At 41.4% G+C, this 14,449-nt stretch overlaps 1 protein-coding gene across 1 annotated transcript in view; it reads right to left on the bottom strand.

Annotated features, from left to right (window-relative positions):
• cacna1ha (calcium channel, voltage-dependent, T type, alpha 1H subunit a) overlaps positions 1–14,449 on the bottom strand; it is a 136,839-nt gene that overhangs the window by 50,640 nt on the left and 71,750 nt on the right. The window contains exons 4-6 of the mRNA XM_085403492.1: positions 13,881–14,014; positions 12,940–13,037; positions 3,046–3,205 (exon numbers count right to left, since the gene is read on the bottom strand). Of these exons, the coding sequence (XP_085259618.1) occupies positions 3,046–3,205; positions 12,940–13,037; positions 13,881–14,014 (392 nt within the window). The remainder of the gene's footprint in view (positions 1–3,045; positions 3,206–12,939; positions 13,038–13,880; positions 14,015–14,449) is intronic.

Genomic DNA, 14,449 nt, shown 5'->3' on the forward strand with positions numbered 1-14,449 from the left:
ATCTTTAAAAAAGCTCTAGCTGCTCCAGTCAGAGCCGAATAAGTGATAAAAAAAGATTGATGGTTGGGTGGCTCGCCCTCTATGGCCTCTAAAATATTTGTCTATCCACTCCACCTATGTGGGGAGAAAAGATCAACCCCTTTAACAGCCTTTCTGCTCTAGTGTTCAGCATTTGAAAGATACAGTAAATAGAAAAACTGTTATTATACCATATTCATGTTTTTATTCGCACAAGTTGTCATTACACTTTGAATCCTTCACTTACAAAAACAACATGGCCCTTATTTTATGACAAGATTTTTTTTATTGGTATCCATGGTGACAGGTGTTTCCTATTCGTGGTAGAGAGTGCTGAGTGCATCCCACAGATTACCTATTTTATTTATACTCCTCCCTTTAAATTGGAGAGCTCTCCACAACAGTTACTGCGTGAAGGGATATTTATGCCCGACTAACACGGAAGGCTTTAGCAACCGTGCACTGCTTTATTTTCACACCATTCCCATAATTCCTGTCATCTTTTTTTCCCGTTGTGGTGTGTTTGCCTAATGCTGCCGAGGCAAAAATCATGTTCCTTATTTTTCAAAGGCTTTAAAAAAGCCAAAAGCTTCAGTGTCATGAGAAAGTGTTTGCCCCTTACCCATTTCTTACTTTTTTGCATATTTGTCACATCTGTATGCTTCAGATCACCTAAATAATTTTTAAATTAGGCAAACATAACCTGAGTAAATAAAAAAATGCAGTTTTTAAATGAGGAGCATTTGTTAAGGGGAAAAAAGCTATCATAACCCACCTTTCCCTTTAGGAAAAAGTCATTGGCCTCCCTTAAAATAACTTCATGGATACTCCCAGATTTGATAAATTATGAAATCACTGAAACAGAACCTGTCTGACAAAATGAAGAAGACTAAAAGACCTCAAAACACACCATACCACCATCTAAAGAAACAGCCGAGAAAGTTACTGACATCCGTCAGTCTGGAAAGGGTTAAAAAGCCATTTTAAAGGCTTTGGGACTCCACTAGCCATAAATTTTGAAAACATGGAACAGTGATTCCAAGAGCACATCAGCAACTCATCCAGGAGGTCACAAAAGAATATTGAAAGAAAAATAAGACCTCAGAAAGCGGGCAAACACTTCTCCACGGCACTGCATATGATAAGAAATGCCTGCAACACTCACTAAAATAGGAAATAAAGGAAAAAAATCAATTGAAATTGTGGAGACGCTTAGTGCAAGAGTATGTGCATGTGCATGTGTTATTTCAGAGGGCAGTGATTCATTTTACCCTGGAAGTCAGATAGATTTGTTCTCTGAAAGGAATCACAGCATCTTTTATATTACCGTAAGTATTAAGCTGTGGTTTTCTATCCGTCTTTCTTATCTACTCAAAGAAACATTAACTCTGGGACAATTTGTGCCATTACATCAAAAGCACAATTAGTTCATGCCTCTTTTGGCGTTGTGAGGATGTGGCTACTGAAGCAACTTTTATTATTTTTCTCTTGCATAAAATCACTCCCGACGGCTAAAATGATGACTGAGCTCGATTTTGGCTGTTTGTGTGTGTGTACTTGATTTTGAGGGAGTAAGCTTGTCTGCTGTTTTTGTATCCGATCTTGTTATATCACAAGACGAGAAAAGCTAAATGTGAAAAAATAGGTTCATCGAGTATTCCCACAATGCAAGCTGCATAGAAGGGAAATGCAGCGTTTTCCTCTCCCGTCTTTGGTAACAGAGCGAACACTGTGTTCTCTCTCGGCTGTGGGTCTGTCAGTGCTGACTCGTTTTCTGTCTCACATCGACAGAAGCTGTATCTTTTCTTGGTTTCAGGTCAGTACCTATGGTCTGCCATTTCCTACAATCTGGACTGAGCAAGAAAACTTTTACACATATTCAGGAATTTTATGGTGCAGTGGTTTAAACATTTGCCTACCAAGCAAAAGATTCCTGGTTCACTCCCGGGAGGAGGTAGTGATCCATTGGATGTTACATCAGGAAGTCTATCCAGTGTAAAAATCTGCTTAATCAAATATGTAGCGCTACCAGCTGTCGCGATCCCGTGTGAATAAGGGAGCAGTCGAAAGTAGCTTTATCACTTCACTCCACAAAGTTAAAAGTGTCTCCTGAATTAATTTTCTCTTGCGCTGATAAGTTCTAGGTCTTTTTGGAGATGATTTTCAATGATCATAGGTGCTAATTTAAATTCTTTCTATTGAGGGACACAGCATGTTTCTAGAATGTCTATATTTTTAGCCACATTATCTACAAAGATGGGGTATTTTTATTTCTTTGTCTCAGAGTACAGAAACCAGCACATTGACCTGTTCTTATTGATACAGCATTGCTCCACTTCTCTGCATTGTGCATACTCTAACAAGCTAGAAGTTCTACATTTTCACTACTGCTAACTATCACCCCAGATGACAACAGAATTTATGACAGGACTAAAAAGGGAGGAAGCTAAAATATCATATTTGTCAAGCAATTTGTAGCTTTACAGACCGAGATTGTACCTTTCACTCTAGAGCCTGACCGATTTATCAGTGGGCTGATATTAGTGATCGATATTAGGTATTTGCTGATGTATCGGTAGCAACTTTTATAACGACTGATAAAAGACAATTAAAAAAGTACAGAATAGAGAGGAGAAACACCCTTCAACCATATCTGGACTGTTGGATTACATAGTTGTCCACCAGAGGGCACTCTACAACACAGCGCCACAAATACAACCTAACGGCCATGAACGAGCAAATAAATTACTACAAATGACAAATATACAGGAAATCTGTTTATATTCCATGTTCCTGAAAAAAAAAAAAAAATCGCTCGATATATTGAGTTTTACATCCCTAAACACTGGTATTGGTATGATCAGTCAGGCTCTCGTTCACTCATCCCTTTTTTGTCAGTTTTCAAGGAAAATAATTTTAAATTGGATCCCAGTTTCACCAAAATGTATCGTTCAAAAAAATCAAATGCAGCTTTGACATAAAAGATCAAGAGATTCCTATCCTACATCACAAGGCGGAATTCCTCACGTTTCGATGTCCTCTCCCAGGAAGCAGCGATTGCGCAGCAGTCCCTCCCACAACTGGACTCCCACGATGCCGAAGATGAAGAAGACAAAGAAGCAGAGGAGCAGAACATTTCCCAGCATCGGCAGAGTGTCTAACAGCAGTGTCACCAAGATCCTCATACCTACACAGTGGGATACAAACAACAAAGATGTGTGACTAATAGCACCCGACATTCATGACAGACATAATATAAAACCCATCCGAGCTAGCCTTTTACTTTTACCTTGACGAGCTCTATTAATCTTATGTTTTTGGAGCCAACAACTTCATCCTCGCACACGTTATAATTACAACAGATGACAATACTGAAAGTGACAGATTGACATCGTTTCATCCTCTGGGATTTGAACTCGCAGCTTCCTTGTGGCTACTATTATCTAACCACGTGCATTCAGCATCCATCTCCCATGTCAGATGTGCTTAGCGTCAGCAGCATCAGGGATCCAGTCCCCGAGGTCCTCACATTGTCCCCTGTCTCCTCCTCCATATATCACAGCTTTGTCACATTGATCACATGTGCAGTGCTATGATATTATTATTCTTTCTGTGGCACAGAGTTGCCAGTTTTTACCTTTGTAGTGATAATTAAATTTAAATCTTCATCCTGAGACCAAACTGTCTGTGCTGTGCAACAGCGTGAGAAAACTCTACCTGTAGCCATTATCATCATCAGTGGAAAACAAACAAATGTCTTGTTTGCCAGTTTTACAGTTATCAGAATGGGCCTAAGAATTAAGATAATAGTATTCCTATTAAATCTGTGCCAGAAGCTAAAGAAACATTTTATTGTCAATGCAGTTATTATTGAAATGTGTAAAATGTGACTATCCTTTCTTTTACTCTTCTTATTATTAAATATACATAAAAAAAATCATATATGAATGAGTCACATTTAGATAAAAGCTGTCATTACATTGCTAATTGTAGTCATTCATCAGCTAAGGTTATCCATCTTGTTGAATCCCTGTTGCCTCACTTTAGTAATCTTCTACCTTTCATTTTAATGTCACTGAATTAATTTCTCTGAGTGACAGGTTTAAAATGGTATTTGGTATATTTGATATGGCCACCTTTTATTTTTACCAACAGTCTGAGGCAAACTTTCTTGTAATGTCTATATGTAGTTTTCAGGAATAGTTCTCCGGGCTTCTTGAATGACATCCAAAGCTCTTCTTTGGATGTTGGCTGCCTCGTGTTTACTGTTGTCAAATGTGCATTTATCCCTCCTGGGAGAAGAAACAAACCCCTTTGGGAATGTGTCAGGAAGGGCATTAGGCAACACAATGTGCTAAATCACATGTGTGGAGCCACCTCCTGTGGCAACCCCTTGTGAATTAGGGAGCAGCTGAAAGTAGCTACTCTATAAGACCTGCTGCCACTGATTTTCAGTCCAGTTCTTGTGTACTTTTGCATAACTCAACCTTCTCTCCCTGTTTCCCTTCCCTGAGACTTAGACCATTTCCGATGAGGCCTCAGTGAACAGTAGATGGATCAGATAAAGGCCAGATGCATCCGTGTCCAGCTTTCAGGGCATAAATTTCAGATACTGATCATTTGCTGTAAATAAGTTCTTTGAGCCTGCCACTTCTTCTTTTGTCCTCTACTTGTCAAACTTATTAAGAACTCACTGCACACCATGTTAAGTTATTCCAGCTCAGCTAATAGCTCTTTGGGAATCATGTTGTTGGTGCAAAAATATAAGTTTATGCCTGCAAATCTGTTTTACCTTTTGGGATTTTTTATAAATGCAATAAAAATAAAATGGCAACAAATTATTTGTTCTAGTAACAAAACGGCTACAATTTAAAATTGGTTATGTGCTAGGTTTGCTGAGTTATGCTACAATGCATTACTGTTTCATGCCTTCAGTTAAGGGTCTTTTTTATACTACTTTTACTTGAATTTTTCATAGGTCAGTGTTTAGTGGCTTAACAAAAAAAAAAAAAAAACGCATCCCAATAAAAAAGATTTGGGTAAAAGAACTGGACTGAAAATGAGTGATAAAGGAGCCAATTTCAAAAGAAAAACTTAAACTTCCCTTCAGAAATTATGGGGGAAACTATAACTCAAGACCAAGGAAGTCTGCTTTCTTGGAATCCTTGGAATCAAAATATAAAAAATGGGTTTTCCGGTGAATATGGTAGGCTAGAAGACGTGCTTTCACTGTGCTCCCGCTCCCACCTGTACTTATCACGGTGTAATGCACACTACTGTCTATATTTTTACCTAAACTAGTGACTGAGAGCTTTGGGAATACTCAGCAGTCCTAAATACGCTTTTTGGAAGTTAAATAATGTCGAAGCAGACGAAGATACAATCTCGAAAGACCACGGCCGTCGTGATGAACAATGCTAGCCAAACTGACATGCTAGTAGCAATGGGCGACCAGCCCTCGCCCCCGGTGGACACCGCAACTCTCGTCCGTGAGGTGACCGATAGCATCAGTGAGGTAATTGACCAAAAACTGTCTGCACTGTCGGGGACACTGGAGAAAATGTCGTCCTCGCTGGAAAACGTCTCCAAACGCGTCACGGAGGCAGAGCAGAGAATCTCAGATATGGAAGATGGGGTGACTGACCTCGCGGGGAGGCTGGCTGAAGCGGAGGGGAGGATTAAGGTTATGGCAAAAGGTTTGGACGACTTAGAGAACCGCAGCAGGCGCGACAATATTCGCATCATTAACCTGAAAGAAGGTGCGGAGGGTGAGAGCCCTACTCAGTTTTTTGAGGCTTGGCTGCCTGCCACACTCGGGCTGAGACACAGCTCCGCGGGTAAAGCCCGCATTAAAGTTGACCGCGCACACCGGGGCCTCGGCCCGCGGGGTGCTCACCCCAGGCCGGTGATCATCAAGCTCCACAACTCCGGAGATAAACAGCGGATTATGGCTGCAGTGAAAGCGGCCCCCGAACTCCACCACGACGGGCAGCGGATCTTCATACATCAGGATTTCTCCTACGCGATCCGTGAGAAACGTCGGGGATTTAATGCTTCTTGCCGCGCCTTAATCGACAAGGGCATCCGCTTTAGGATGCGCTATCCAGCGACGCTTGTGCTGACTTACAATGGCAATGAGCACAAGTTTGAATCGCCTAAAGATGCACAAAGTTTCATCAATGCGCTGGATTAATAGATGCTTGCCCCGTACAAACTGTGGCACTGCCGGACTTAACTGGGACCGTGTCATTGGACACCTGAGTCCGCAGCGTTTAACGCAGTTTGAGGAGGCAGAGACGGTTTAACGGGGAAAATAGCCTAAGTGTTTACTCAGTCTCTAATTTGGATTCACAACTGACAGTAACCCGATTCCATTCAGGTTTGGGGAGCGGGGGCGGGGTCTTGCTTTGTTTTTTTTTTCTTTTTCTTGTCTTCTCTCTCCTTCTCTCCCGTGGAGTGAAACTTCTTTTGGCTGCACTGGGCTTGTAACACCACCCGGTGGGTGGCATTTTCATTTTTGTTTGTTTCTTGTTTGTCTGTTTTTAGTCCGTGATACCTTGACGTTTATCTTAATTCTGTTATTGTATGCAATTTGTTGTGTGGGTGAAGGTTCCTTTGCCATCTTTTTGTGATGGTTTTGTTCATGTCAGCACGGCCGGTTCAGGCCATGGGTTAAGTCTTTCACATGTCTTTTATTATGATGGCTCTTTCTGTTTGCCTTGGGTTGACGATTCTTGTCCAATGACAGATTACTTTTGCAATGAGTAACACTAAAATTATTACTCTTAATGTCAAGGGAATTAACCACGTCATTAAGAGGCGCAAGATAATTTCCTTACTCAAAAAAGATAGAGTGCAGATTGCATTACTGCAAGAGACTCACCTCACAGATTCCGAACACCTAAAACTCAAACGTGATTGGGTGGGACAAATTTATTATTCCTCCTTTAACTCTAAAAGTAGAGGCGTCGCAATATTGGTCCATAAAAATCTACCATTCACGCTACATACTGTTGTAAGGGATACGGACGGACGATTTATTTTGATTACTGGGCTTCTATATGGGGAATTAATTCTATTGGGAAGTGTTTATGCACCAAATACTTTTGATAGATCGTTCTATTCAAATTTTCTGGCAAAAACCTCCCCTGTGTGTCCGAACCACGTAATAATTGGTGGGGATTTTAACTGTGGCTTGAATCCTGAAACTGATTATAATCCACCAAAATCTCAACCATCTTCAAAAATGGCAAAGGCTACAACGGACCTCTGTTCAGATCTTGGTCTCTTTGATGCTTGGAGAGTTTGTAATCCACATGTGAAGGACTTCACATTTTTCTCACGCCCCCATTTTTCCTTTTCCAGGATTGACTACATGTTTGTTTCTGGATCTGTCCTTGACAGAACTCGGGGCTGTTTGATCCGCACGTGTGCGCTTTCGGACCATTCATCAGTTTCAATGGAGCTATCACCACCTTATTATGACCCTTCGTCTAGACATTGGCGGCTAAACCCAGCTCTCCTTAGTGACCCTAAATTTGTAAAGTATTTAGAAGATCAGTGGGAACTCTATCTTTCTACAAATGACTTACCGGGGGTTAGTGCTTCTACTCTATGGGAGGCGGGTAAGGCATTTCTCAGGGGCTCCGTTATCTCTTTTACCTCGGCAAAAAAGAAGAGCAACTTAGCCAAACAATTAGTGCTTGAACGCGATATCACTGACTTGGAGAGGGAGTTTAAGAAATCCTCGTCTCTTTCTGTGCTTCGGAAGTTGGATGCAGCTAGATCGGCCCTGGACCAACTGTTAACTCAGAAAGCGGAAACTGCAATATTCTATGCGAAGCATAGATTATTTGAATCAGGCAACAAACCTGGACGCTTGCTCGCCCGACTTGCCCAAGGGAAACGGGGCTCTTATGCAATACCCTCTCTAAAAGATAAGGCAGGTGTCTTACAGTTTGAGGCTAAACTTATCAGCAAAATAATGAAAGAGTTCTATCAAGACTTATATTCCCCTGAGTGTCAAAATACTGTAGACGCCAGGAAACTGTTTCTTGACACTGTTAACCTCCCTATACTGTCAGAGGAAAGTCGATTGGATCTTTGCAGCCCTATCAGGGTGCAGGAGGTCTTGGATGCAATTAAATCCTTACAGAGTGGGAAGGCTCCGGGCCCTGATGGGTTTGGGCCAGAGTTTTATAAAAAAATGGCCAAACATGTGGCGGGTCCTTTGTTGGGAATGTATACAGAATCTCTTGAGAGGGGCGTGCTTCCACCCATCCTAAACCTTGCCCATATATCCCTGATCTTAAAGAAGGATAAACCCGCGGATCTGTGTACATCCTACAGACCTATAAGTCTACTTAGTGTGGATTATAAGATTCTGTCCAAAATTTTATCCAGACGTTTGGAGGAGGTTCTGCCGGTTCTGATAAAGCCTGACCAGACGGGATTCGTCAAGAATAGATACTCCCGCTCCAATGTCCACCGACTCATAAATGTTGCGCAGTTCTCTCAGAACACCAATTATAGGGCTCTTGCGATCTCTTTGGATGCTGAGAAAGCATTTGATCGGGTGGAGTGGGAATATCTATTTGATGTTTTGGACAGGTTTGGTTTGGGATCTGAATTTGTCAAGTGGGTCAAACTGCTGTATGGGGCCCCAGCTGCAAGGGTCTTGGTTAATGGCTCGGTCTCGGATGTCTTCCCACTGGGTAGGGGAACGCGGCAAGGATGCCCCCTCTCTCCCCTGTTGTTTGCACTTGCTTTGGAGCCACTGGCAGAGGCTATAAGAACTGATCCTGAGATCTGTGGGGTGACCTTGTCGAATACTGAATACAGGATTTCCCTTTATGCAGATGACGTGTTGCTCTTTCTCACTAAGCCAGAAACTTCTATTCCTGCACTGACACATATCATCAACCAATTTGGCCTCTTCTCAGGGTATAAGATAAATTATGATAAATCTGAAGCTTTGCCACTGGGTGACGGGGGGAGGTGGGACGCTCCTCCTAATTTCCCTTTCAGGTGGTCGACCACGGGTTTCACATATTTAGGTATCAGGGTGTCCGCAGACACAGCGGAGTTGTACAAGTTGAACTTCAAGCCGATTGTGGCCTCAATCAAGAATGACCTCAATAGGTGGTTTGACCTCCCCCTGTCTTGGACGGGTAGAATAAGTTTAATCAAGATGAATGTGCTACCCAGAATATTATACCCCATTCAAATGTTGCCTCTCAGGATCAACAGAAAAACATTCATAGAGATTGAGGGATGTCTTTCTAAATTCATATGGCGTGGGAAGAAATCTAGACTAAAGATACAGATCTTACAACTGCCCACGGATGAGGGGGGTCAGGCACTGCCTAACTTTTTATATTACTACTGGGCTTGCCATGCACAAATAATCTCAGGGTGGTTACATTCCTTCCTTCACCGGGGCGAACCATCGGTAGATGCCTGGTGCTGTGACCCTCTCTCACCTCTTAGTCTCTTATCCACTGACCTGGCGGACCTCCCTCTTGGTGTCAGAACTAATTCCGTCTTGATGCCCACTTTAAAGGTTTGGCGTGATATTACTGCCCACGTCGGAAGAAGAGGTTTCTCTAGTGCACTGCAGCCTCTAACTAGGAATAAAGCTTTCCCCCCGGGTATTGGCATTAATATATTTGATGATTGGTATTCCAAAGGTATAAGATTTATTTGTGATCTGTTCGAAAGGGGTAGTTTTATGGCCTTTAATCAAGTTCAAGTTAAGTATAATTTACCACGGAAACACTTCTTTGGATTCCTGCAAGTAAGGCATTATGTGAACTCCCTTAAATTTCCAGCCAATCAACCAGTTTTGAACCCTGTTGAAAGCTTTCTTCTCAAAGTTAACGAGGAAATGACTACAAAAAAGAAATTTATTTCTCTTTGTTATGGGAAATTGTTGTCTTTGAACTTTATAACCACTGATAAGGCCAGGGTTCGGTGGGAAACCGACCTCGAAGCTCAGGTTGGTGCGGAAGCATGGTCCAAAACTTTCAGATCTGCCATGAAATTGTTTCCCTGTAACAGACTAAAGGAAAGCCAGTACAGAATCTTACATAGACTACAGCGTACGCCGGAGTTCCTAAATAAAATTCACCCTCAGATTTCTGCTCTTTGTGTGAAGTGCAATACGGCTGTAGGGACCTATTACCACTGCATATGGCAATGTCCTTTAATTACTAGATTTTGGAAGAATATTGCTATAGAGCTTTGCTCTATTTTCCACCGAACGATCCCACTGAACCCTATGCTGTTCGTTCTGGGTCTATCTATAGAAGGGCTCTCTCTGTCTTCTGTACAGATGCTTTTGTTAAGTAAACTTTTACATTTGGCGAGGCGATGTGTACTGTTTCAATGGATTCAGAGACGGCCTCCTACTGTTACACAGTGGTACAGAGAACTGCTCAGGGTGCTGCCGATGGAGCGCCTCAGTGCCATCATAAAGGGCAATTGTAATGCATTCTGTAGCATATGGCAGCCTCTGCTTGATCACCTACCTCATGACCTTACTGTGCTATTACATAAAGGGGACTCGCAGTTTGTTTTTAAACACACTGATTAATGTCTGTGTTTTCCCCCCCCTTTTTTTATTTTATTTTTTTTTTATTTATTGTTTCCCTTGACTTCGAATGTGAAACGCTTTACATATTTTGTCCCAGGCGTGTGTACTGGTAACTCATATACCTGCATTTGCTTTGTTTTTTTTTTTTTTGTTTGTTTTTTTGTGCTTGGCTGTGCTGACTTGTTGCTGTTCGTGTTGTTCTGACAAAATCAATAAATCATCGTTTCAAAATATAAAAAATACAAAAATTGTATTTTTAAAAGCCAGAACTACTGTCACCCACAACAGTTTTCGCTGTCAAGTTGTGATGACAAGAGACTGGCTTGAACCACCAGAGAAATCAGCCATGTTTCTAAAGATGCCCTTGGAGATTTCGTTATCATTGCTGTCAGCTTGTGCTTTTCATTCATGGGCATTCACTTACCTTTTTTTTTTTTTTTTGCTCATAACAAGAAACTGACCTAGTAAGAAACTGAGGAAGGCTAGTGCTTTTCTAAACCCAGTCATGCAGTCAAAACTAGACAGATGGCTGAAGAATTTGCGATCATTTCACACAGGGTAAATGTAATTGTTTCCAGCACCATAACAGGCTTGCGCTAACACATTCACTTGACGGTAAAAGTATGTGACTGGGAGTGCACAAGGCAGTTGGCAGAGATTTTGCAAAAGCCCCCTGCACGTATCAACCTTGAGAACATGAAATAATCAGAGTGCGGTGCTCACTGTTTCTAAGCTACAGCACAAAAGACACAGTTAACATTTGTAGTTCAATGAATATTTCCCATCCTCTTAGGCAGAAAGAAAAACAGAAAGACAGACTGATTAGAGAAAGAAGAACAGAGGAGGAAAACCTGTGTTAGCCTTATCTACGTGGCTCGTTCTTACAGACACTATATTTACGGTGAAAGAAAAAAAGAAAAACAGAAGAGGCCCAGTGTTGTGTGTACCTGTGAGCATATGAACATCGCCTTTCAGGTATGTTTGTGTCTTGGGGCAAGAAAACTCAAGATCACTGACCTTGAATTTCTATCTCTAAGCTAGCTGGGTCTTCACTGACATTCTCTCCCTCTGTCCTCTCTCTATCTGCCTCCATCTACCAACCCACCTTTAGGGAGCAACTGAACACTTGTTGCAGTAATAATAAGTTTTATTTCACCTTGTGCACAGCTTTAAGTTTTTCCCAGAACTACTGTTAGCTTGGTGATAATGTTAATGTGTTGACCCACTGTGTCTTCCATGCTATGTGACAGTGTATGAGTTAGCAACAGTGCAGCCCCCAGTGTCACTCATGAATGTGAGGTCATCATCATTTAAATTCCTCAAAGAAAACTTAAACACACACAACTCAAGTATCTTCAATTCTTCAACATGCAGAAATGTCTATAAAGTGACGTAGGTGGGGATCTGTTACCACAAATGACTGCATCAGCATGGCATGGGATGGACGCAATCAGCCTGTAGCACTGCTGAGGCGTTAATGAAGCCCAGGCTGCTTTGATAGCAGCCTTTGGCTCGCCTGTAGTTTTGGATCTGTGCTTCTTATCTTCCTCTTGACAAAACCCACAGATTCTCTGTGAGGTGCAGGTCAGGTGAGTTGGCTGGCCAGTCAAAAACAGTAATAACCTGTCAGCAAAGGTAGTAGTAGTTTTGGCGCTGTGGGCAGGTGCTAGGTCCTGCTGGAAAAGGAAATCTGCATCTCCATAAAGCTTGTGACAGCACAAAGTGGTTTAAAATCTCCTGGTAAACAGCTGGGTTGAATTTGGAACTGAGTAAATACAGTGGACCAACCACCACCATATGGTTGGGTGTGCTAAATTAAGCCAAGAGACATGGATATTTCACTTTATGTGCAATAAATCTATAATATACATGAAAATGAGAAAAAAACAACCTTACATAAATACATATATATTTAAAGGCTACCAATACTGGCAGCTGAGTCCGGAAAAAGACCTTGGCTGCTTGCCTAATGTATGCTGGTTAATAACCTTGTAAGTTGTTATGACACCATTGTGTAGTGATCCCCTTTAGCTGTAGATTCATGGTTATTTCTGTCACAGAGCTTTTAGGAAATTGACAAACTATGTGCAAGATCCCGCTGGCTGGCACAAAGTGAGATGAAAACCAAAGTCTTGATCATCGGTCAATTTACCACGCAGTGCTGAGAATAAACACAGCAAAACACTGCTCTGTCTTCCTTAGTTCAAAGTGAGTAACACCAGGCAGATAGAAATATACAGCTTTACATTAATCATTGGGGAAATGCTGTAAAAACCCTGCATATATGGGAAAATATGAGCCAAACCACAACTAAGAAACTGGCATACTTGGTACTCTGTTGATAGCCCGCAGTGGCCTGAGTACTCGGACGGTACGGATAGCTGACAGACTGGCATTGTGGCCATCCAGGGAATACTCCAACATCCTGAAGACATGGTCGCAGAGAGAGAGAGAGAGAGAGAGAGGTGGAGAAGGTTTTACTTCATAGACGTTATAAAAACGAAATGGTGACCACACACACATTTATGTCTACACAAAACAGCAACAACAAGAAAATGAAATGAAACACCAATAATCTAATAAAGGTTGTAATTGAAGCGACCCACATAATTACTGTGCATTTGCCATTTAATTGCATAAAGTCAGAAGCACTTTTTCTTCTGTATAGTCTGTGATACAGCATGCAAACATAATGAGTGTGACAACGAGCAGACAGAAGGCTATAATGATGGTCCTAAACATGTTTACATTTTTCTCTGCAATTATGTGGAGAATGTGCCTCATAACAGACTGGCTAACGAATAATAGAGAAACATTGCTCCAACTGACAGACAAGCTGACAGAAACTTACATAGATATATATTTTATTGCATATGTTGAACATTATATTGCTTCAGTATTTATTTCTGCATCCCTATTTCTTCCTACCCTTCATTAATGCGACATAAATCTTATGCATATGTAGGTGGAGCAAAACTAAAGTTTATTTAAATAGTTATTCAATGTAAAATAAGCACAAGGGAAGTGTGTGTCAAAGTCATGGGATCAGTCGCCATGGATTTCAAATTGGGCGTGGTGAACCACCGAATGACCTACAACTTGAATGTGTGAGGTGTAAAGAGCCCTATTTATATAGTATAGGAGGAAGAAATAAAGTGCTTTTTCTTTTTTCTTTTATTCTAAGCAGACTGTTAATATTTAAGCTGCTGGTGATAGAGATAATTGAGCAATTAGTGGAGATGAGCAAAAGGCACAGTGGGATACCAACCCTGCCATGACAATGACAAAGTCAAGCTGATTCCACTTGTCATCAAAGTAACACTTGGAGCCAAAAATTCCCAGGGCCACCATCTTGATAACCATTTCCACCGCAAAGAAAGCGAAGATGCAGTCATCCAACACCTGGTCGCAAAGGATAAAGTGACAAGAACACAGACAAAAATAAGCTTTGACAACAATAAAAAGAAGAGGAAGTGGAATCCTTGCAAAGTGAACGATCCTTTTTAAGTCTTCTTATCAAAACAGTCGCGTTCTGAACCAAGAAAAGTGGAAATGCTAGAGGAGGTTTTCTGACAAAGACTGCTTTTATCAGTTAGTTAGTTTTATCCCAGCAGGGAATAACTCGGGCGTACCATGTTCATGGTTGTGTCTCAATTAATTAGACATTTTACAGCAAAAAGAATGTCTCTCTTCGAATATAATGAGAAGATCTCAGTGTGTCAGGAATCAGCATCGCACTACAGTGAAAGCTTATAGAAATAAATGGGTGTGAAAAGAGGAAAATGAATAATTAACTTTTTTCATGAGTGTTTTTATGCATTGTGGTTGCATATGTGT

Source organism: Rhamphochromis longiceps, linkage group LG4, assembly GCF_057381845.1.
Source record: "Rhamphochromis longiceps isolate RC_006_pf linkage group LG4, R_longiceps_female_GT1.1, whole genome shotgun sequence".
NCBI classification, from domain to species: domain Eukaryota; kingdom Metazoa; phylum Chordata; class Actinopteri; order Cichliformes; family Cichlidae; genus Rhamphochromis; species Rhamphochromis longiceps.